Source organism: Mytilus edulis, chromosome 12 (genome assembly GCF_963676685.1).
Source record: "Mytilus edulis chromosome 12, xbMytEdul2.2, whole genome shotgun sequence".
In the NCBI taxonomy this organism is placed as follows: Eukaryota; Metazoa; Mollusca; class Bivalvia; order Mytilida; family Mytilidae; genus Mytilus; species Mytilus edulis.
In genome coordinates, this window is record NC_092355.1 from 7185507 (window position 1) to 7208759 (window position 23253).

Below are 23253 nucleotides of genomic sequence, written 5' to 3' on the forward strand. Positions count from 1 at the left end.
TTGTTAGTCTTGTATTATTTTAATTTTATTTTCTTGTGTACAATTTGGAAATTAGTATGGCGTTCATTATCACTGAACTAGTATATATTTGTTTAGGGGCCAGTTGAAGGACGCCTCCGGGTGCGGGAATTTCTCGCTACATTGAAGACCTATTGGTGACCTTCTGCTGTTGTTTTTTTCTATGGTCGGGTTGTTGTCTCTTTGGCACATTCCCTATTTCCATTCTCAATTTTATAATATACAATATGGCAATTATGGGTTAGCTGCAGAACCGTAGCTCTTAGGGCCTTATGCTATTTTTTGACTATTTGCGGACCAAAAATAGCATAAGGACCTAAGAGCTACGGTTCCGCAGCTAATTATGGGTAATCTTTTGCAGTTATATAAATATGACATTGGTATTATAGTCCATATGGTAATCCTGGTTAATTGTTAATGTATGGATTTGGAAATGGCATCCCGAACTTGGTTGATCTGGTTTGAATATATTCAAAATAAAATCACAATTTTGTTGTGTTACCTCTTATTCTAAAGCATGCTATATTGTTTTCAAACCTTTATTATGACATAATATGGTGACATCTATTTGTATGCTCTATGTAATATTATGGTTTCGAATCTTGTCAAATATGTTATTACTATTTAGCCACCTCTGTTTGAAATTTTCAGTAATTTTATGTTTGTACAAAAATAAGAAGATGCGGTATGATTGCCAATGAGATGAACTTAATCAGGGACCAAATGACATAGAAGTTAACACCTATAGGTCAATGTACAGCCTTAAGCAATGGGCAAATTCCAAATGGCATTGTCAGTTATTACAGACCTCGAAATGGCAAATCTAAAACAATTCAAACACAAAGAATAACCATCTGATTTATGTACAATACAAAGATTTTGCATTTTTTATAACTGTGTTCATTATTGAGACCTTCTTCTTCTTCTTTATATACAGAAAAACATCAACTGGTTGATGATTACTTTCCGGCGCATGCCTGGTTTAACAATATTGTTAATGATTAAAAATATATATGTTTGGTTTCTTATTATACATTGTGAATAGGATGTCTCATGAGGATTCATACGACATCTTCTTATTTATAATATCTATATACATTGTATATGATTGAGTGGTTAAACACATATGCTACATTGACATAAACCCAACAAAAAAAGTGTTCTCCACACTTAACTGGATGTGTTAAAACTTATTTAAATAATTTCTGCTTTCTGAATTTCAATCAGTTTTAAAAAGATAAAACATGTCAGACTTATTTCTAAAATTATTGGACATTTGGAGCTAGTCAAAATTTGGGAGAATCTATACATTGTTTCTTGAGTGTTCATCCTGATTTAAGAACAATTACATGTTCTAATGGCCAGTCTCTGAAACAGTAACATTTGCAGTCTTACATGTCTAAGGATCAGTGACTAAAACACAGTCTACTCAAACAACTGATTAGTGTTTCCAGCCTTCCTTTCATTTCTGGCCTTTTCCAAATATTTCTTGTCACAGGTATAATGTACTGGTGAACCTTTATGCTTGCCCATGATATGTTTACGACAGTTGCCACTAGTGGCACACCTGAAATCACAATAGTCACATTTATATGGCTTTATTCCTTTGAGTTGATGCTGAACTCGTATATGCAGGTTAAGAGAATTCTTAGTTTTTGCTCTATAACCACATTGACTACAGACTTTATGTTGGTCCTTGGTAGAATGTTTGAACTTCATATGAGTAATTAATACCTTCATGGTCACAAACCTGGCGTCACATTGATCACAGATGTAATTCCTGACGTTATTGTGACTGTTCATATGATTGGCAAATATTTTTCTGTTTGGAGTCTGATAAGTACATTGGTCACATTGGAAGTACTGACGCTCATCACCGGCCATCTTGACCTTATGTTGATGCCATAAGTGATCTGTAAGAACATTAATTTTATACAGTTAATGGCTATAGGAATAAATGAAAGTTAAATGTATTGTGTACTTTAAATGGGTTTTTTATACAGTTAATAGCGATAGGAATAAATGTAAGTTAAATGCATTGTGTACTTGCAATGTGTTTTTTTTTTATACAGTTAATGGCTATAGGAATAAATGAAAGTTAAATGTATTGTTATTGTACTTTAAATTTTTTTTTATACAGTTAGTAGCTACAGGAATATTACAGTGTTCTCCCCAGAAATTTTGGATAGCATCACATTTTGTGTAAACAAAAAAAAAACTTTTTTTTTTTTTTTAATGTCATTTGTCTGCTTATTTATGAATAAAATCCCATATCTCAGAAAATGTATAAAATTGGACAAGGGACATATATATATAAACATTTTACAAAGTTTCATAAAAATTGATGAAAGCGTAACACATACTGATGAAGGAGTGACAAACAGACAAATGGATGGACGGACAAGGGGTTATCATATTACATCCTGTAAAAGGCCATACAAATAGGTAGAGAAAAAACAAGAATGTGGCCACAGTACACGGATGCGCCACTCGCACTATCATTTTCTATGTTTACTGGACCGTGAAATTGGAATAAATTCTCTAATTTGGCATTAAAATTAGAATGATCTTATCAAAGGGAACATGTATACTGAGTTTCAAGTTGATTGGACTTCAACTTCATAAAAAAATACCTTGACCAAAATCTTTAACCTGAAGTGTAACAGACGGACGGACGAACGAACAGACGGACGGACGAACGAACAGACGGACAGACGAACGGACACACAGACCAGAAAACATAATGCCCCTCTACTATCGTAGGTGGGGCATAATTAATAAGGGCATTGTGAAAAATTGACCAAATAATTATAGATTAGAAAAAACTGGTCTAAAAAATAAAGAAATAGTATAAAAAAAGACCTCCAAATCAAGACCCTCCTTAACAATTTCTTCAATGAGCCAGCATTAATCTCTGTGATGGATTTAAATGTTTAAAGTGACCATTGCCACACCATAGGGTTAAATATATTTAGAGTTTCTTTTACTGTGAATTAAGGGAGACAACTTACTCTGAAGACTATTCTTTGTTGTAGTCTGGGTAGGACAATATTCACACTGGAACTTGTGGCTGTCTCTTGTATGAGTGTTTGCTATGTGGTGAATTAGATCTTTCTTGGCTGAGTAAGCCTTGCCACAACTCTCACATAAGTGTGGTCTCAACCGTCTGTGTACGCTCCTTACATGTCTCAATAACTGACTGGAAAAAATACTGCTTGTTTAATAAAAAAAATCAATAATAATGATACGGGAACAACCATTTAAAAAATATTCTTGTCAAGCAGATGAGAAAAAAATATTCTAAATCCTAATTTCCCCCATACCTTAAAGTTGAATATTGAAGGAAAAAAAAAAGATTGATAGTGTAGAAAAACAAAATAAATTGATCGCACTTTGAACAAACAAAATTTCAGACTCTGAAAAAACAATATCCCCCTTAAAGCCTTTAATGTAAATGGTAGCTTCCCTTAATCTATGAACCTTGTAAATAAGCTCAAGATCATGTATTTCCTGCAAGATAGAAGGCATGCCTTTAACTGTTTAATAATTCTATTTATTAAATGATATGAGCAAATAAGCCCTAATACGGATAAATCAGCATGTGCAATACTAAAAACGTTCCACTGTCGATATAAATCAAGATTAAATATTGTTCTTCGAACAGGGAAAAAAACAGTACCAATAAAAAACCAGATGCTTCGCAGGGCGTAGCTTTATACGACCCCAGAGGTTGAACCCTGAACGGTTGGGGCAAGTATGGACACAACATTCAAGCTGGATTCAGCTCTAAATTTGGATTGTGATTAAATAGTTGACACAGCATAGGTTTCTGACACAGAATGAATGTGTTCTAATGAACTTAAAATTTTTGTTTTCTCTTAGAGCAATTCACTATGCTGTTCAATATTAATCCTCTCAAAAAAATGTTTGAACAAATTTTCTTTTTATTTATGAAATTTCAAATGAGAAAAATTGAACCCAATTTTTTAATCACATCCCCCTTTCCCTTATTCCAAAACTAATCTCAATTAAAATATTCTAATGGAGTTTGCAACAATAACTACTCATTTAAATACATCATAAAATATTAAGATGTAAAATAAACTGCTTGTTATCACTGAATGGTAAAGATTATTTAAATTTATCAGTTGGTAGTAAAAAGTGAATATACATTGTATATTGTATATAACAAAGATTTAAGTTGATTCTGGAAAAAGAAAGATAACTCCAATTAAAAAAAATTCTTGCAATAAGATATTTCTTGCTTACTATTTTGGACAAAGAAAGATAACTCTAATTAAAATTTTTTTTTGCTATTTCACAATATTGTGAAATTAGATATTTCTTGCCATTGCACAATACTGTGCAATTGAAAAGACTTGCTATTGCACAATACGTAATATAATAATTTTAGATCCTGATTTGGACCAACTTGAAAACTGGGCCCATAATCAAAAATCTAAGTACATGTTTAGATTCAGCATATCAAAGAGGCCCAAGAATTTAATTTTTGTTAAAATCAAACTTAGTTTAATTTTGGACCCTTTGGACCTTAATGTAGGCCAATTTGAAAACGGGACCAAAAATGAAGAATCTACATACACAGTTAGATTTGGCATATCAAAGAACCCAATTTATTCAATTTTTGATGAAATCAAAAAAGTTTAATTTTGGACCCAGATTTGGACCAACTTGAAAACTGGGCCAATAATCAAGAATCTAAGTACATTTTTAGATTCAACATATCAAAGAACCCAACCGATTCATTTTTTGTCAAAATCAAACTAAGTTTAATTTTGGACCCTTTGGACCTTAATGTAGACCAATTTGAAAACATGACCAAAAGTTAAGAATCTACATACACAGTTAGATTCGGCATATCAAAGAACCCCAATTATTCAATTTTGATGAAATCAAACAAAGTTTAATTTTGGACCCTTTGGGCCCCTTTTTCCTAAACTGTTGGGGCCAAAACTCCCAAAAATCAATACCAACCTTCCTTTTATGGTCATTAACCTTGTGATTAAATTTCATAGATTTCTATTTACTTATACTAACGTTATGGTGCGAAAACCAAGAAAAATGCTTATTTGGGTCCCTTTTTGGCCCCTTATTCCTAAACTGTTGGGACCTAAACTCCCAAAATCAATACCAATCTTCCTTTTGTGGTCATAAACATTATGTTTAAATTTCATTGATTTCTATTTACTTAAACTAAAGTTATTGTGCAAAAACCAAGAATAATGCTTATTTGGGCCCTTTTTTGGCCCCTAATTCCTAAACTGTTGAAACCAAAACTCCCAAAATCAATCCCAACCTTTCTTTTGTGGTCATCAACCTTGTGTCAAAATTTCATAGATTTCTATTCACTTAAACTAAAGTTATAGTGCGAAAACCAAGAAAATGCTTATTTGGGCCCTTTTTGGCCCCTAATTCCTAAAATGTTGGGACCAAAACTCCCAAAATCAATACCAACCTTCCTTTTATGGTCATAAACCTTGTGTTAAAATTTCATAGATTTCTATTCACTTTTACTAAAGTTAGAGTGCGAAAACTAAAAGTATTCGGACGCTGACGACGACAACGCAGACGACGACGACGCCAACGTGATAGCAATATACAACAAACAAAATTTCAAAATTTGCGGTCCTATAAAAAGCGGGAAAAAGCCGTATTAGTCCTAGGGCTAATACAGGACGTACACTTCTGGTTTTCAATTTTCGTACTTTACTTAACTTTGGCAGTATCGTTATGCATAAAAACATTTGTATAATATTTTTTGAATTAAAGTCATAAAATAAACAGGTTAAATGATGTGCAATGTTTTGTAACGTCTTAAAGTTTTGTAACGTCTTAAAGTTTTGAAACGGAAAAAACAGGGCCAATACAGAAAAAAGCGGGAAAAAAGCTGTATTGGCCCATGGGCTAATACGGGATGTTCACTTCTAGTTTTTAATTCTCTTATAATCATTTAATAAAAGTGTTATGAACTGGCTGTTTCTGTATTGGCACTGGTATAGATTCTTGGTCAGCTGCATTGGCCATCGACCCTACGGGTCTCGAGGCCAATACAGCAAACCTTGAATCTATACCAGTGCCAATACAGAAACAGCCAGTTAATAACACTATAGTATTAATTAAAGTTATTCAGCTATTGGTTAATCTGTAGGAAAAAAAATTATCAGTCACAAACAAAACACAATGCCTGGACTGGGGGAAAGATAATACATGTACGATATGTACCTAAGTATAACTTTTTAACAAAAACTTAAAGGCTACTGATCACAGATTAGTATAAAAGAGTCAAACCTGCTTAAGAAACCACGTGTCTTAAGCAAAATCCTGTGTTAAAAGACCACCGATTTTAGATCGCTCTGTAATACATTTCATATAGATTGAACCTGTATTAATGACCACCTGTGACTGTCGTTAGTCACCATTGTTTTGCTCTCCCATAAGTGGTCTCTTAAAACAGGTTTGACAGTATATTATTTTGAGAAAGGGTGCCCCTGAACCCAAAGTTGTTTTGGTTTAAGAAATAAAAGCTATACTTTATTGTAGTTTTAACATGGGTAGGCATTATATATTTGTGATAATTTATGCCCAAGCGATAGTGAAGGCTAAAATAACACAAATATAATGCCTATGGTGTCAATTAAGGTAATTTCTATGTACGATAAGTATAAGTGTAAAAGCGTTTATGTAGGCTCTTCCATGAACCTCACTTTTTTGTTTGTAAAGAAGCAAACGGCTGGTACTGTGATTTTTCAGAGGGAGGAGTTTAGACAGCCAGCATGAAGGGTCATCATATCTAGGTCAAATATGTCAATTTCAGAATGCAACACATTACAGTCATAATAAATGAATTATTAACATCATGTGCACCATTATAAAGTTTGAAAGTGGGTTTTTTTAAGTTAAGGAAATATATTAAGTGCAGGTAATTTGATAAAATTCATTATTCTAAATAGGTCAATACACAAATGTATACGCATGTGAAAACAAAATTCTATTGGATTTAGACATGTTAGAGCATGTTTTTTTTTATAAAGGTAAGAAGTGCGTCATATTAGAATCTAGTATAATTAACACTGAACTCACCTATATTGTGAACTCATAAACTGACACTCGTCACAAGAATATTTCTTCTCTCTTGTATGCATTTTTTTATGGTGATTAAAATTGGCTAATGTGTAAGTGATGGTTTTGCAGCCATCAACATCACATTTATATTTCTGAAATGATATAGTTAAAAATTCATTTAGGGCTGTAGATTTATAATTATTAGTGTAAGTGTTAATTCTCATTAATTTCAAACATGTAAATATATACATAAACATTAAACATAAAATCTTATGTGTTAGACAATACAAATTTGCATTTTATTGTCTACAGATTTTGTTAAACCAGGAACCCTGCCACATTCTGTATGTACAATGGTCTATATGCCTGTCCAAAGTCAGGAGCCTGTTATTCCGTGGTTGTCGTTTGTTGCTGTGTTCCATATTTGTTTTTCTTTCATTTACTGTAAATTCAGAAATTATTGCAAGGTTTTTATTAAATGGGAAACATGCAACAGAGTTGTAAAAGCAATAATTTAAACTTCTGTATTGGAATATTTTATATGACCAAAACAGGATTTTTCTCAAAATCTTAAAATAAAATCGCATTTAAGTCTAAAATTACAATATTGCAATAATAAATGCATGCAATAATTTCTGAATTTACAGTATTTGTACATAAACTAGGCTGTTATTTTTCTCATTTAAATTGTTTAATATCTGTCCTTTTATAGCTTGCTAAGCAGTATGATCTTTGTTAAAGTTCATTGTGAAAGGCTGTGAAGCAGAGTTCGTGAAATTTTTTTCCCCTTGGTGGTCTTTGAAAAAAATCAGCTGGTCCTCTCTTTTAATCTATTGAAAAATACTAAAATTGTGTCAGTCCTATGCAAAATTTTGGTGGTGAAATCGTTTGGACTGACACTTTTCGCTAACTCTGGTGTAGTCACCTTTAGTTGAAATTTCTTTGACAATTGGTATCCTGTGAAGAGTTGTCTCATTAACAATTAGTCGACAGGTTACCTAATCATGTCTAACATGCCACATTCTGTATGTATGTGTCTGTCCCAAGTCAGGAGCCAGTTATTCAGTGGTTGTTGTTTCTTTAAGTATTACATATTTGTTTTTCATTCATTTTTTGTACATAAACATGATAAATAAGGCCTTTAGTTTTATCGTTGGAATTGTTTTACATTTACAGTTTTCCTTAGAATTGTTTGTGTATCGAAAACATAAAAAAATAAAAATCCCTATACATGCTTTATGGATCAGATTGTAAGCTTTATTCAACTTTCAATAGAGGATAACCTGAAGAAAATAAAAAATTCTGGAGTCAAAAGTCATATTAGTCTTTTTCTGTTGATTCATTCATTTTTCCTAGGTACCTATTTTAATAAATTAATGAAATCTTTCATTTCATGGATATTAATTTTCGTGTTTCTGCCGAAGTCTGCATACAAGCCTAAAGAATATTTGTTATTCATTGAAAATTTAGTTTTGTTGTTGACTTGTATTAAACCAAGAAATCCACAATAAAAAGAACTGTTCATCATTTTTGAAAAGAACTATACATGTAAATCAATATGTTTATCTCCCCTTCATAATAGATTGATTTGGAAATGAACCAAAGTTATCTAATACTAATCACAGACAGGGACTAGCAAGCAATTTTTAAATGTATTTAAATTTTTAAAAGCTTATTTGATGTTAAAACAAGTTTCCACTTTAAACGAATGTTACTGTATGCAAATATAAGGACTTTGTACATTTGTTGTAAGCTAAATCTACAAATTTTATTTGAAATTATGAATTTTTATTACAATAGATTCATATGCTACTATATATACCATACGTACCTTAACATTTGGATGCTGTATTCCATGTTCCTTGAACTGATGTATCTGCAAACTTGATCTTTTATAAAACTTTTTATTACAAACACTGCATTTTTCTTGATACGTCTTTGTTTTACGGTTGCATTCGTTCATGTGTAACTCCACATCGTCTTGGCTACTGTATACATATCCACAGACAGAACAGCACGGTTTGACCTCTGGGTGACTTTCTAGGATGTGTGACGACAACACATTTAATTCTCTAGTTGTAAAATCACAATTGTCACATTTAAACATTTGTTCAGTTTCTATTCTATTCTCTTCTTCTTCAGCGATCCTGGTTAAAGATGTAGTTTTCATTTCTTCAAGGTCATGAACATTTTCTGGATGTTTTTTAATCCAATGCCTTTTTAAAAGCCATGAATTTGAAAACTTCTCCCAACAAATTTTACATGGAATACTATGGACCAGCATTTCATGACCTTTGTACTCTTTCAAGGTGGGAAAAATCACAGAACATTTCAGACATTTTGTAGGCTTTTTTGTGTAAACTTTTTTTTTCCTGAATGAAGGGTATCCAGTGACTTCCATTGCCTGTTCAACAGTATAATGATGAACAATCTGAAGATGGGCGGCATGGGTACGGGGATATTTCAATGATTTCCTGCAATGTACACACCTAATTCTCTGCTTGCCCAAGTTACTAGATGTTCGCCTTGCCGGTTTAGTCATATTAGTGGGGTCCATGTTACTTGATGCTTGCATTGCCCGTTTGGTCATGTTAGTGTGATAGTGTACTAAATGATGGGCAAGAGTATCAACACATGAAAATGTCCTGTCACATATATCACATTTTGTTTGCCTTTTTTCATCTGACAATATATTGGAAGTATTTGTTTCTATTGTGTCTCTGGAAAATAGAACTCTACGTAAACTGACATGTTTTTTCATTCTTGAGAAAATGACTCTTTGTCTGAGCTGATGCCTTCCATGTTTCTTCTTTAAATGCAATGAAGCCATGCTGTAATAAGGGAAAGACAACCCACATTTCAAACAAGTAAACTGGTTTCTCTTGCACTTTTTCTGTTTTTCATTAATAATACTTGAATTATTCAAGGAACCAGAAGAGTCATTATCTATTGTATCCAATGGGTTATTTTGATCAATCAAGGCTGAATTTTCCATCAGAGTTAATTGATCACCTATGTTTGACTTCGTGTCTGATAATGGTTCAATGGAATTATTTTCATCTTTAAAATAATGTGTTAGACCTATCATATTAGCTGATTTTTCCTTTACCACTACAACTTTTGGTTCCTGTGTTAAACCTGCTACATCAGCTGACATTTCATTTAGGGCTATAACTTTTGGTTCCTGTCCAACTTTTGGTCCTGAAATCTTTTCAATGTCCTCTATTTCTGACTTAGAGGTCAAATTTAGGTTGTTATTGGTAACTGATTTGATCAATGAGCGATTTTTACACATGTTTTTCTTTAGAACAAGTTGGCTAGCAAACAACTTTGAAACAAGAATTTTCTTATGCCTTATTTCTCTATGATTTTTATGTATTAACTTATTTCTACAGACCGATGACTTGGGACATCTATTACATCTGTATTTCTTTGATGGTAATATAACTTTGTACTTGATTTTCTTCTTCTGATATGTTGAACTTTGACTTTCACTAACTGTACTAGCCTTGGAGATGTTTTCACCGTCACACGCTTGACTTTCACTAACCATACTATCATTGGAGATGTGTTCACCGTCACATGCTTGACTTTCACTAACCGTACTATCATTGGAGATGTTTTCTCCATCACATGCTTGACTTTCGCTAGCCATTCTAGCCTTGGGGATAATTTCTCCATCACATGCTTCATTCATCTCTTTATCAAATGTATATGTAATCATTTGGAATTCCTTAATATGTTCTCTGTGTTTCCGAAACCCATGTCTTTTTAATGAAAAGGGACTTGAAAATGTTTGATCACAGAATTTACATGGAATACCATGTACTGCAACTGTATGAGCTTTCAAATCTTTCATTGTCGGAAATAGGACAGAACATTTCTGACATTTTGACACCTTCGTTGTATAATCTATTATTTTAATATGTGATGGATAGCCAGTTGCCTCCCTTGCCTGTTCAAATGTGTACATGTGTACACTACTCTGTAGATGGTTTGCAAGGCCACGTAATGCCGTGAAACTTCTTTTGCAATCTACACATGTTTTTGTCTGCTTTCTTATGTCAACTTTACGTGTGTAGCCTGTCTGCTCTAATGGTAAGTAATCAGTATGACATCTAGTGCTTTTCAAATGGCGGGAGAACTTTCGCTTAGATGAAAAGGTCTTTCGACATTTGTAACACGTTCTATTTTTTTCATTGAATTCTACCTGTACCTTAGGTAAACATAACTCTCTAGAAAACATTGAAGAACGCATGTCCACATGCTTTTTTATTCTGGAAGAAATGGCTCGTTGTCGTAACTGAAGATTCCCATGTTTTTTCTTGAAGTGTAATGATGCACTGCTGTAGTATTGGAAAGATAATCCACATTTCAAACAAGTAAACTGGTTTCCTTTGCACCTTTTCTGATTTCCAATACTTTGATTCAGCAAGGTGCCAGGAGAGTCACTATTGTTTGAATCCAACGTACTAATTACTGAACCTTGTTGGAATGGCTTTTTGGAAAGATGTTTTATACATGAAAAGCTCTGACAGATATGTTTCTTTAAAACTAGTTGGCTAGCAAACAATTTTGAAACAAGTATTTTCTTATGTATTATTTCTCTATGATTTTTATGTATTAACTTATTTCTACTGACCGATGACTTCGGACATCTATTACATGTGTATTTCTTTGATGGTAATATTACTTTGTACTTGATTGCTTTCTTTGGATATGATGACATTTGACTCTCAATAGCCTTGGTAAAATTTTCTAATGCATTTTCAGAACTTTCTTTCCCAGAAGTGTCTTTTATTTTAACAAAAGATGGATAACCAGTTGCCTCCCTAGCTTGTTCAAATGTGTATTTATGTATACTACTCTGGAGATGATTTGCGAGGTTACGTAGATTCGTGAAATTTCTTTCACAATCCACACATGTCATTGTCTGTTTTATCACATCAACTTTCTGTGAGTAACCTGTCGATGTTTTCTGTTGTTTTTTTTCTTTTTCTATTACCTTATGTGTACAAATTGACGACTTGGGACATTCAACGCATCTGTCCTTCTCTGATGGTAATAAAACATTACTGATTTTCTTCTTCTGATTCAAAGAAATTTGTCTTGAGGTAGGCGTTGGTAACTTTTCATTTGCAGGACTTTCTTTATCAGGTGTGTCTTGTGTCATTTCTAATTCTTTAAGATTTCCTGTGTGTTTCTGAAATTTCTGATTTTTCGATACCTTCTTCGTGTGTATTCTTTTATTAAAGAAAGATGGATACCCAGTTACTTCCCTTGCCTGTTCAAATGTGTACATATGAATACTTTGTAAATGATTTGAGAGGTTACGTAGATTCGTGAACTTTCTTTCGCAATCTACGCATGTCATTGTCTGTTTTATCACATCAACTTTATGCGAGAAACCAGTCAATATTTTCTGATGTTTTGCTTCTTTTTCCGGTCTAGAGAGATCATATCTGTCAACAGACTCAGCACCATGTGAAACTTTGACCTCACCTCTCCTTAAGGTCATATGCTCAACACTTTTTTTTGCATGAGTTTTATGAAATTCAACTATGTGTTCAAGAAGTTCTGATTCAAGTAGAAATTTTTCTGAACAATTTTCATATGAACAAGCTATATCAGGATCTAAACGTTTTTTCTTGTGAACACTTCGACAATGTGCTCTAAAGTCACTCAATGAATCAAAGCTTATATTACATTCTTTGCAATTCTGATTCGAAAATTTCTTATACTTGAAGTATTTTGGATAGCCGGTCAATTTCTGCACCCTGTCGGATCTTATTTTATGTTTTTCAATCAGATGAGATGCTAATGCACGAATACCCGAGTAACTTTTGTCACATCTAAAACATTCAAAATTTTTAATTTTTTGTTCAATTTTCTTCATTATCTTCTTTCTTTTTTCAAGCATATGTTTACTTCTTTTCTTAGATATACATTTTCTTCCTTTTTGGCTTGTAGATTTTAACTTTCTTGGTTTTATGTTTCTGTGTTTCAAATTTATGTGAAGTTTGATGCGAGAAACATTTTTATCCCAAACCCGACAGATTTTACAGGAATATCCGATCTTTTGTACTAGTATGTCTTTATACTGTTTTGAGTACAGTTTCTTCAATTTACAAACAAACATTTCAGCAAAACTCTTCTTTTTAAACTTTTTCATGGTAGGTTTCAATTTTCTAAATGAATTTTGTGAGTGATTCATTAAATGTCTATGTCTATCATGTCTGATAGTTTTCTTCTTTCTGTTTGTCAAATGTTCTGCATCCAATGTATATTTATTTTTTCCATCTTTCACTAGAATAGATGATGCTATGACACTATGACCAGATTTAGCGGTATCATGGGTATTGCTATGATCTATTTTTCCTGAAGTCTTGTTACAGTCTCTAGGTTGGACAAGACTATCAATTCTTTCTAGCAGTACATATGACTCTTTGATCAGACTATCTTGTTTTCCTTGCTTTGGCATATTACTTGTCCTTGGGGATTCATCCATGACCTCTATCTCACCTTCCCATGATGCAACATTGTCATTCACATCAGCAGAAGTGTCATCATCTTCTTCCCCTACATCGTCACACATTTCAAAACTTTGACTGTCAAATGATTCATTCATTTCTAAATTTCTTCCATTTTTCACTTTTCCACTGACAAAACAACAGTCTCCATTTACACCATTTGTTTTCACAGTAATCTCCCTTCCTTCATTTGACTGATCAATATTCTTCTTTTCAGATATATCTAAATTATTTCTCTTCTCTTCCTCTTGAAAGACAGTTATTTCCTGTTTCTCTTCTGTTGTAATGACATTTAGCTCCCTTTCATTTGACTCTTCAATGATTGTGTTTTCAGATATATCTGAATTAGTCACTTTCTCTTCCTTTGTAATGACATTTAGCTCTCTTACTTCATTTAACTCTTCAATGCTCGTTTGTTCTGATATGTCTGAAATAGTTTCTCCATATTCATTTTTTATATCAGTTACTTCCCCTTTTTGTGCATAATCTCCATTACTTGGCCTTGTTAAACTTGTCTGATATTCTTCCAAGTATTTTTGAAGTGATGGAATCTGTAAACCATGACTTACATTCTGTAGCAGGGGAAATAACTCTTCACTAAGATGTAGATTTCCAGTGTACATATAATCTAAAAACTCCATTAAGACTGCTACTTCACAATCTATTGATAGAAAAAAGAAACTTTGTAAACATGACAAAATTATATTTATTTATACCAGTTTACAAATTCAATTTATTAACACCAGAACAACACTCACTAGACTTTTTATGTATACATGATGTGTATGATTTTAATAAAACTGACTGTCTAAAAAAAGTGTGAAAAACATAAGACAGACATAAAGACCAGAAAGAAACTTTGCCTCCATGTTGATACCTTTGATAACTTTTTTTTAATAAACCATGGAAATATGGCAACCATGGAAATATAGCAATAATAAGAACCTGCATTTTGATTTTTTCTGAAGTCTCAATTATAATCTCTTGAAATTTAAGAAACATTTAAAATAATGCAGACAGACTAGTTTATTATTTCGTACATAAATCAGGTCATTACTTTTTTCGTTTGAATTGTTATACATGTTATACATTTGTCCTTTTGGTGCCTTATAAAGCTGAATATGCGCTGTTATGGCTTAACTCATGGTTGAAAGCTGTGCAGTGACCTTAAGTTATTAATTTCTGTGTCATTTTGGTCTCTTGTGAACAGTTGTTTCATTTGCAATCATACCACATCTTCTTTTTAAAGGGTAGTCAGGCTGTACTAAGAATAATGTGTTGTGGTGTAGTGACCTTAACTAAGGACCTGTATTCTACTTTAACTTTGTCTCATATCTGCAGCCATGTTAAATTTTTTTTTGTACTTTGAATTTCTAAGATCTTTAACCTCTATCAATAATTACAGCTTACCTACAACAATGGACACTTGGGGTAAATCTTTCCATTTCTCCACCTCTGTTCTAACTGCTCCAGAGAAAGCTGCCACCACTAGTTTGTGAGCCAGGACTGTTGTACCAGTTCTAGTTATGATTGACAGGTCACATAGAACCTGACTTTTGTACAGTTGATATAGATAATCTCCTAAGGGAGATAAGTGATCACAGTTTACCATCTTGATGTTATTCCTCCTTACTCTGTCACTAATTAAGCCATCTAAGAAATGAAAAGTTCTGGATTAGTGTATACAGCTGCCAGCAAACTTTTGATTGATTCTTTAGCATGAACCTGAAATTATTAAATGAATAATTACTATTACATGTAAGTACAATGTATACTATAAGTTATACAGTGTGCAATTGTCCTAATACAAGAATTTAAAAAGAGTAACTTAAAACCATTTTTTTTAATAGGGAGATAATTCCAATTGATGTAACAGAAAATCGTACTGAAATTTATTAAAACAATATATTAGCCAAACAAATTGCAAGAAATTACTCAGGATTCAGGATAAAATACATGCAAGCAGTGCCAACAATAACAATCTCATTTTTCTGGGATTTCAACATGCTAATGCAACATGATGTGCGATATTCAAATTTTATGTTTAACTTTATTATTTCTCCTTAGACTAAATTTTTATAAATTTTTGAAATAAAATTGAGAATGTAAATGGATAATATATCAAAGAGACAATATTCCAATCAACAAGTAGATAACAGCCGAAGGCAATCGATTGGTTTTCAATGCAGCAAGAAAATGGTGTAGACTTAATAGGATAACGAATAGTGAATAATATTTTCTTTTTTACTTGTATACTGAACTTTGAGACGTGTAATTTTCTTTAAACTGCCCACATTTATTCAGGGTTAGGTCTCAATAATTATCATTACTGTTATTTTGGGAAAAATTAACAAGATTCGTTAAAATTGACAAGTTGATTTTTTTATTGTCATATTATCATAATGCACCAAAAACTACTATTTACATCATTTGGCTAGTTTTTTTTATAATTATTTGTCATGAAGGTAGCCCCAATACTACCCTCAAATAAGGTCAAATTAGATATATAATTATTGCCCTAATCAGGTCAGGAATAACCACCAATTGGTGGATTATACCTCAACTGACGTATAATCCACCAATTGAGGTATATTGGTATAGACCAATTGACGTATAATGCAATTTTTTTGTAATAAAATGCTAGTGTGAGATAGGAGCCTGATTTTGCAACTTGCAACCTACTTCATGACCCTTATGGAGTCCTCCGAAAGTTTCAGTTTTGTCAAAGCCTGCTGTATCTCTTGAAAATGTATGTGTGCAGTTGTTGGCATGACACGAGTTATGTTCTTCTCATATATGTTATGATGGTATGATACTAAACCCCTAACGAGAAGGATTGTGCCTGATGTTCATATGATGAAATCATAATCTTTCAGTCAGTTTAATTGAAGTCTGGAGCTGGCATGTCAGTTAACTGCTAGTAGTCTTTTGTTATTTATGTATTATTGTCATTTTGTTTATTTTCTTTGGTTACATCTCCTGACATCAGACTCGGACTTCTCTTGAACTGAATTTTAATGTGAGTATTTTTATGCGTTTACTTTTCTACATTGGTTAGAGGTATAGGGGGAGGGTTGAGATCTCACAAACATGTTTAACCCCGCCGCATTTTTGCGCCTGTCCCAAGTCAGGAGCCTCTGGCCTTTGTTAGTCTTGTATTATTTTTAATTTTAGTTTCTTGTGTACAATTTGGAAATTAGTATGGCGTTCATTATCACTGGACTAGTATATATTTGTTTAGAGGCCAGCTGTAGAACGCCTCCGGGTGCGGGAATATCTCGCTACATTGAAGACCTGTTGGTGACCTTCTGCTGTTGTTTTTTATTTGGTCGGGTTGTTGTCTCTTTGACACATTCCCCATTTCCATTCTCAATTTTATATCAATTCTTTTGTTGAAACATTTGTACTATTGACCATGATTGACTTTTGATAATGAAAGTCAAGTATTAACAAAGAGCTCCATTCACCTGTGGAGTTGTACTCATGATCACAGAGGGGGGATAGGAGGGGTCCTGATCCGAAATCCCAGACTTAAAAAACAAAAACCTAAGGTCCTGAATTTAAATAAAGTAGATCTCGACGTCCCGAAATCCAAAAAAAAGGATTCCCGGATCCTTAAAGGGTCAATCCCGAAATCCTGAGCTTAAAAACACCCGAACCCCGGAGTCCTGATAAAGGTCCTATCCACCCTCATCACATGACTGCAGAGAGTAATGATGTCCATTGACAGGTGATTACAGGTAAATTTGCAAATCAAGAATTGACAAGATAACAATAGAAGAAACTTCAAATAAAATTATTGCTTAAATGCAATATGTTATGTTACTATACTAAACTAGGAATGTTTGACAAGTTTTCATACCATAATATGGTTTTAAGAAAACAATATGACAATATATGCTCCATTTTGGTGGAATAATTTGTTTTGAAAAACAATGAATTATACACCAATTTGTCTATACCATTATATGTCTATCATGTCTATTGGTGGATTATACGTCAATTGAGGTATAATCCACCAATTGGTGGTTATTCCTGACCTGCTCATTTCCCACTTTTCATTTCCACCACATACCTGCCAACTTTTCAAAATGCCCATGGAGGTTTTGCGTGCAAGATGGCTGTCATAAGTCATAAACAACCTTCAAGGGGGCCTGCAAATACATTTTAATGTTGTTTTTTTGGCTTCTGCACAAATTATTCTATAAGCATAAAGTCAAAATTAATTGTTTGTTTAAATTGTGGACAAAATTGCTCTTTCAAAATTTCAATTAGGGAGCCTCCATGGGGGAAATCCCCCACAAATAGTGATAGTTGGCGGGTATGCCACCATCCAGGGTTGTGTTCCTAAATTATAGAAGGAAGATACAGATCTAGATCATGCATAAAGCGAATACATAAGAAAACATTTCTATCATTTGTGAAAGAAACTTGCATACATTCTCAATCCTGTTTTAAATAATTCAGGTAGCTATGCAAAGGTTTTTTTTCTCAAGAAACATGCTTAGCCTGGGTTCTTTATGCAGTGTTCATAGTGCGAGCTGGCTACGCGAGAATAAACCAGGCCGGAAACGAGGATAATGTTGTTTACAAAATGAGTCAAACTCGACCCTTAATTAAAGTTGCCCCAATTATAGACAGAGGTTGCACGAGAGAGGACTCATATATATTTTAATTAACTTATACAAGTAATTCCATGTGGATAGTATCAGCATCACCTAAACATTTTATTAAAAGTGTTAAAAATAACCGGCAGTAGATGTTTATTCGGTTATAATTATCAATTGTTTAATTTTAATCAATTGTATTAAATTGAACTGAAGCCGCCGTCCGTAATTAGTCTCCTCCCACAAGGTGATTGATGTACCCAAAAAACCTGTGTTTTAAGCCAAATCCATGGTTTTTATGCAATCAATTTCTTGGTTCAAAGCAGTCAAACTAGGTTCAACTTGTCTGGCAGTTTTACAGTGCTAGATGATTCAATCAAGTTACTCCACCCACCACTGAACCCCATCTAAACACCTCCAATAATGCTCATCTCAGCTTTACCAAGGATAGATATATTTTTTTATTTTATTACTTTTTTCCCTTGATGGAATTTTATCACTGGTCCTTTCTAAAATTTCATCCATTCCCAAGCATTTCGGTGAAAATGTTATCAAATTTATTCCAGCGCCAGATTGTTAGACCCTGCTACTTACTACTTGTAATAGCACCACATGGATTATCCACCATATGCAGACCTCGTATATACCCGGCCTGCAGATGAGGAACCAATAACAAAATTTATCATGGGAAATTTATTTATGATATGGCTTTTGACATACATTGCTTTATTTTTCAAGAATAGAATATGGAACTCCGGCCGAGGGTGTGAATGGGGTCCTTCGTTTCTGTATTCTGCATTTTGTATTCCATTTCTCTATCATTTATTTTTTGTCCCTTTATTCTTCACTTTTTTGCCCAATATTCTCCATTCTATATTTTAAGCCCATTTATTCTTCTCTCTTTGTCCATTTTTAGCTCCTTTATTCTTCACTTAATCTTTAACTATTCTTCTTTATTTTTATAACTTGTTTTGCCCCTTTTTTGCACTTTTTGTCCATTTTTTTATACATTCTGTAAATAAATCTCATTCCTACCCTCAAGAATAATAAACTAACATGAAACTGTGCCATCTATAATACGCTCACTATAGAACTCGATTTGAAAATGTATTAAATGTATCTTAATTAATTGGAAAAGGAAAGTTCTGTTTTAACTGATTTGTTTAAATTTAACATGCATAGACTCATTGCTAACAAATCCTCATAGTCTAACATAGAAGATACGATAGCTGGTTCAAGTATTAACTTCTGCAAGCATCATGAGCATATAGTAAGAACTATTTTAAATAAACAGCTGCTGCTTTATAATTGAACGATCTGTCCGCCTGATAGATAGATAGATTTTGTTGCGGCCAGTTATAGATATTTTAGTCATGAAGTTAAAAAGATTGTAATAGAGCTACCATTTACTATTAAGGGGGTCGGAAGGCTAGTATGAAAAAAAAATCTTCTGCATATTTTTTAGTTGTAATCTCTTTCCTGCCTTTTTTATTAGTTTATTCTGACTTTTTTACAGACATTGTCATATCCTACCTTTTTTCGCCAAGTCAGTGCTAATCCTGCTTTATTTACTCAAAACTCCTGTCCTGCCTTTTTAAACACTTGACCCAAATCAATACTTAAGTGCAATACAATTATCGGAGTTGTCATGACTCAATGTTTTCATAGAATGACATACATGATCAAAATGTTTTCGTTTGTATAATAATTATATAGAACTGTAAAAAAAATAAACAAATGTCCAAGTTTTTGACTCCGAAAATTAAAAATTCAGATTCAGAAAATTCTGCTTTTTTTTAAAGTATGATCCATTTTGCAAAATCTGATCTAAAGCATTTGATTTTTTTTTCAATTGACATTTTGTATTTAGTTTGGTGAATACGTTTTTCAACAGCCGGATAGTAAACTGTTTGCATTTCTATTTGTCAATGAATTAATGATCCAAAAGTCATACGATGATCTCCCACATAAACAAGGCAATGAAGCTAGCATCATTCATTTATTTCAGCAATGAACTCCTGATGATATAGATAGTAATGTGTAGAGGGTCCATACCCGCAGCCCGACCCCCCCTTTGAAACCAAAATAAGCACTGTTAAAGTCGACGTTCTGTTCAAATTTTTACAGATAAAGTCGAGTTCATGAGTTCAAATACCCCCACCCCCTTTTAGAAATTCCTAGCAACGGGTCTGGAGGATCAAACCTTAGTTACTAGTCCTGTGATATACAGGACTTCGTAGGTCCATATCGTTTGCTTTCTACATAAGAAAATGCCTGTACCAAGCCAGGAATAATCTAATAGTTTGATGGGGTCGAACTTTTGACTTTACCATTTAAATTGATTTCGGATTTTTGTATAGAATTTTCCTTGGAGTCCGGTATTTTTGTTATTTGCAATGACCTTACAACCAGGGTTTTTTTTTGTTATCAGAAACTTCATTTTACTATCAATGAAGAATGGTAAAAACATTTAAGGCACACGGTACGAACATACGAAGTCTAATATTTTATATGGTTGACTACAATGTTTCAAATGTCAGAAATGGTAAAGAGCTAGATGAGTATGACAAGTGATGATTTAAAATTTCCTAAAGTGAATTTCTCATTTGTCGGTAGCAGTTAAAATGTAGAAAGCTCTTGTTCTTATGTGACTCTTGTTGTCAGAGTATATTGTCTATTCAAATTGACCATTTATATTATATTAACTCCAGAGATAACAAAGTCGACTATTTATAAGTTTACTGACACCATCTGCAAGAGTCTGTGACGAAAAAAGAACACTTAACATGTAGAGTCTAGCTTATATACCTCAAATAAACAAAACTATCATCTTTTCATGTAAAGATGTAATTAGAGAATAATGATGTGATCCATTACTGGATGCTTGCTGCATGTGTAAATAACTAATTTATTTTAAAAGTTAACTAATATTTCTATAAAAATGCACAGGTATGATGTTAATTAGTTAACCAACTTTTTTACAAAGGCTTTCAATATATAGTTTTCTTCTATCATGTCTGTGTACTTGGCAACTCTATACGAAGTAGTCAATAATCATGCCAAGTTTTATCCAAGTTTCAATTTGGAAATACATTTTGTACGTGTGTGTGCACACGAAAAACTAAATTTAAGTTTGAATACTAGTAGCTTATCTGAACTTAGTTTTTTGACATGACTGTTCAAGGTTTCACGTTTCATAATTACCGTGACTGGATGCATGTTCATCAAGAATGTTTAGCTTTTCATGATAACAAATACCCATGATCACTAGTTCCAGTATGTTGAACAAAGATGAATTTGAGCGTTACTATTCTTGTTAAAAGAGTCAGAACACTCCAGATGGATGACGGAATTGGTGTTTAATCGTCCAGTGGCAGTTATTACAAGCAATGTGGATATGATCTCCTGTTTTCTACTTAAAAGACCATGTGAACAAGATTTTTAACAAGCTAGTTCACAATGTAGTTCACAATGTAGCAGTCCACAATAAGACATGTCACCTTACCTTAAGGTGGTACCAATCAGTCTTTACTCCTAATCCGAAATACTGTATGCTTAGGCCATAAAAAAGAATAGGTTTGTTTTCCCAAACCCGACCTACCCAGCTGCCTACTCAAATTCTTTTATTGTCCTTATTTGAAGATTTTTTTTATAATCAGATAGGCATGAGGACTTATAAACACCCAATACTTCAATTTCTTATTTCATACCAACCTAACCACTGTCTCAACCTTTGGGTAGGGTTTGGGAAAACCAAAATATTTTTAATTGTGGCCTTAACAGGGAAGCAGCAAAGACCAATGTTCAAGTCTTTGGTGGTTTATAGACCTGGACAGGTCTCCTAACTTGAAGGCAAGTAAGCTACAACCAAGGCCATAAAGGTTGTTCAGAGCAATTGATTTCTGCACAAACATTTTGGTTGTAATTTTGCTTTACAACATAGAGAAGGTTGAAAATAGGTATCTAGTGTAAAAGTATCAATATACTCCTGTTTTTTCAAGTCAAAGATGCAATTAGATGGATGCACAGGTTACCAGCTTAACTTGAGAGGCAGTTTTAGGGGGTGCAGGCCCCTTTTTGTTGTTGAAATATTTTGGTTAGCTAGCTTATATAGGGAATCACTGAAGGGTGACTGGTCCTTTCTTAGGCAGTTAGTGCATGGGCCACACTTATGAAAATTTCTGAACCCTCCCTTAAAGGTTGATGTATAGATGTTTCAAATCTCCAACTCCAAACATTTCCCAGTTAGGGGCTGCTGGCCCCTCCATTTTCAAAATCCTTGATCCACATATATAACCTGAACTATTATGGTAAAATAAATCAAAAGGACAAACCTTTGATATATAAACCAAATAGAAATTCGGATCATCTCTATAAACTACGATTATTACAAGCAATATAAATATGATTAACTTGGTAGTTTATAATAAGGTTACAGTACACAAGAATAAATGTTTTCCTTCACTCACACAAGTGAAAGTTTAACTAGCTATAAAACCAGGTTCAATCCACCATTTTCTACATTAGAAAATGCCTGTACCAAGTCAGGAATATCACAGTTGTTGTCCATTCGTTTGATGTCTTTGAGCTTTTAACTTCGCCATTTGATCAAGATTTTCCTTTTTGAATTTTCCTAAGAGTTATATTTGTGATCTTTTGATACATTATTATGACTCAGTGTCAACTAATCTTTGCTTTTTATTCAGATTACGGCTTGCTATTAAAGCACAGAAGTTGAATATCATAGGTAAAACTTAACCAGGAATTTCAAAGTTCAATGAATTTCACATTTTCTATAGACATTTATACAGAAATGTATGACAAAACCAGGAAATCAAATCCATGAAAAATTGTTGAGCATGCTTAAAACAAATTTTATTAGGCAGTACATAACAAGATCAGAATAACTAGAGGCTCTTAAAAGCCTGTGTCACTCACCTGGGTCTATGTACATATTCAATAAAGGCCACTTTCTTACATTATAGAGAATAGAATTCATAAAAAAATCTCTGGTT

The 23253-nt window shown here is 33.1% G+C and overlaps 1 protein-coding gene across 1 annotated transcript; it reads right to left on the reverse strand.

Moving 5' to 3' along the window:
- Window positions 1-543: 543 nt before the first annotated feature.
- On the reverse strand, window positions 544-18204 carry LOC139499603 (uncharacterized). Its single transcript, XM_071288355.1, has 6 exons — window positions 18071-18204; window positions 15042-15356; window positions 8933-14292; window positions 7120-7253; window positions 3030-3217; window positions 544-1931 (listed from the first exon to the last, which is right to left on the reverse strand). Exons 2-6 carry the CDS (start codon window positions 15241-15243, stop codon window positions 1444-1446), a joined length of 6372 nt encoding a protein of 2123 aa, XP_071144456.1. The 5' UTR covers window positions 15244-15356; window positions 18071-18204; the 3' UTR covers window positions 544-1443.
- Between the last annotated feature and the right edge of the window lie 5049 nt (window positions 18205-23253).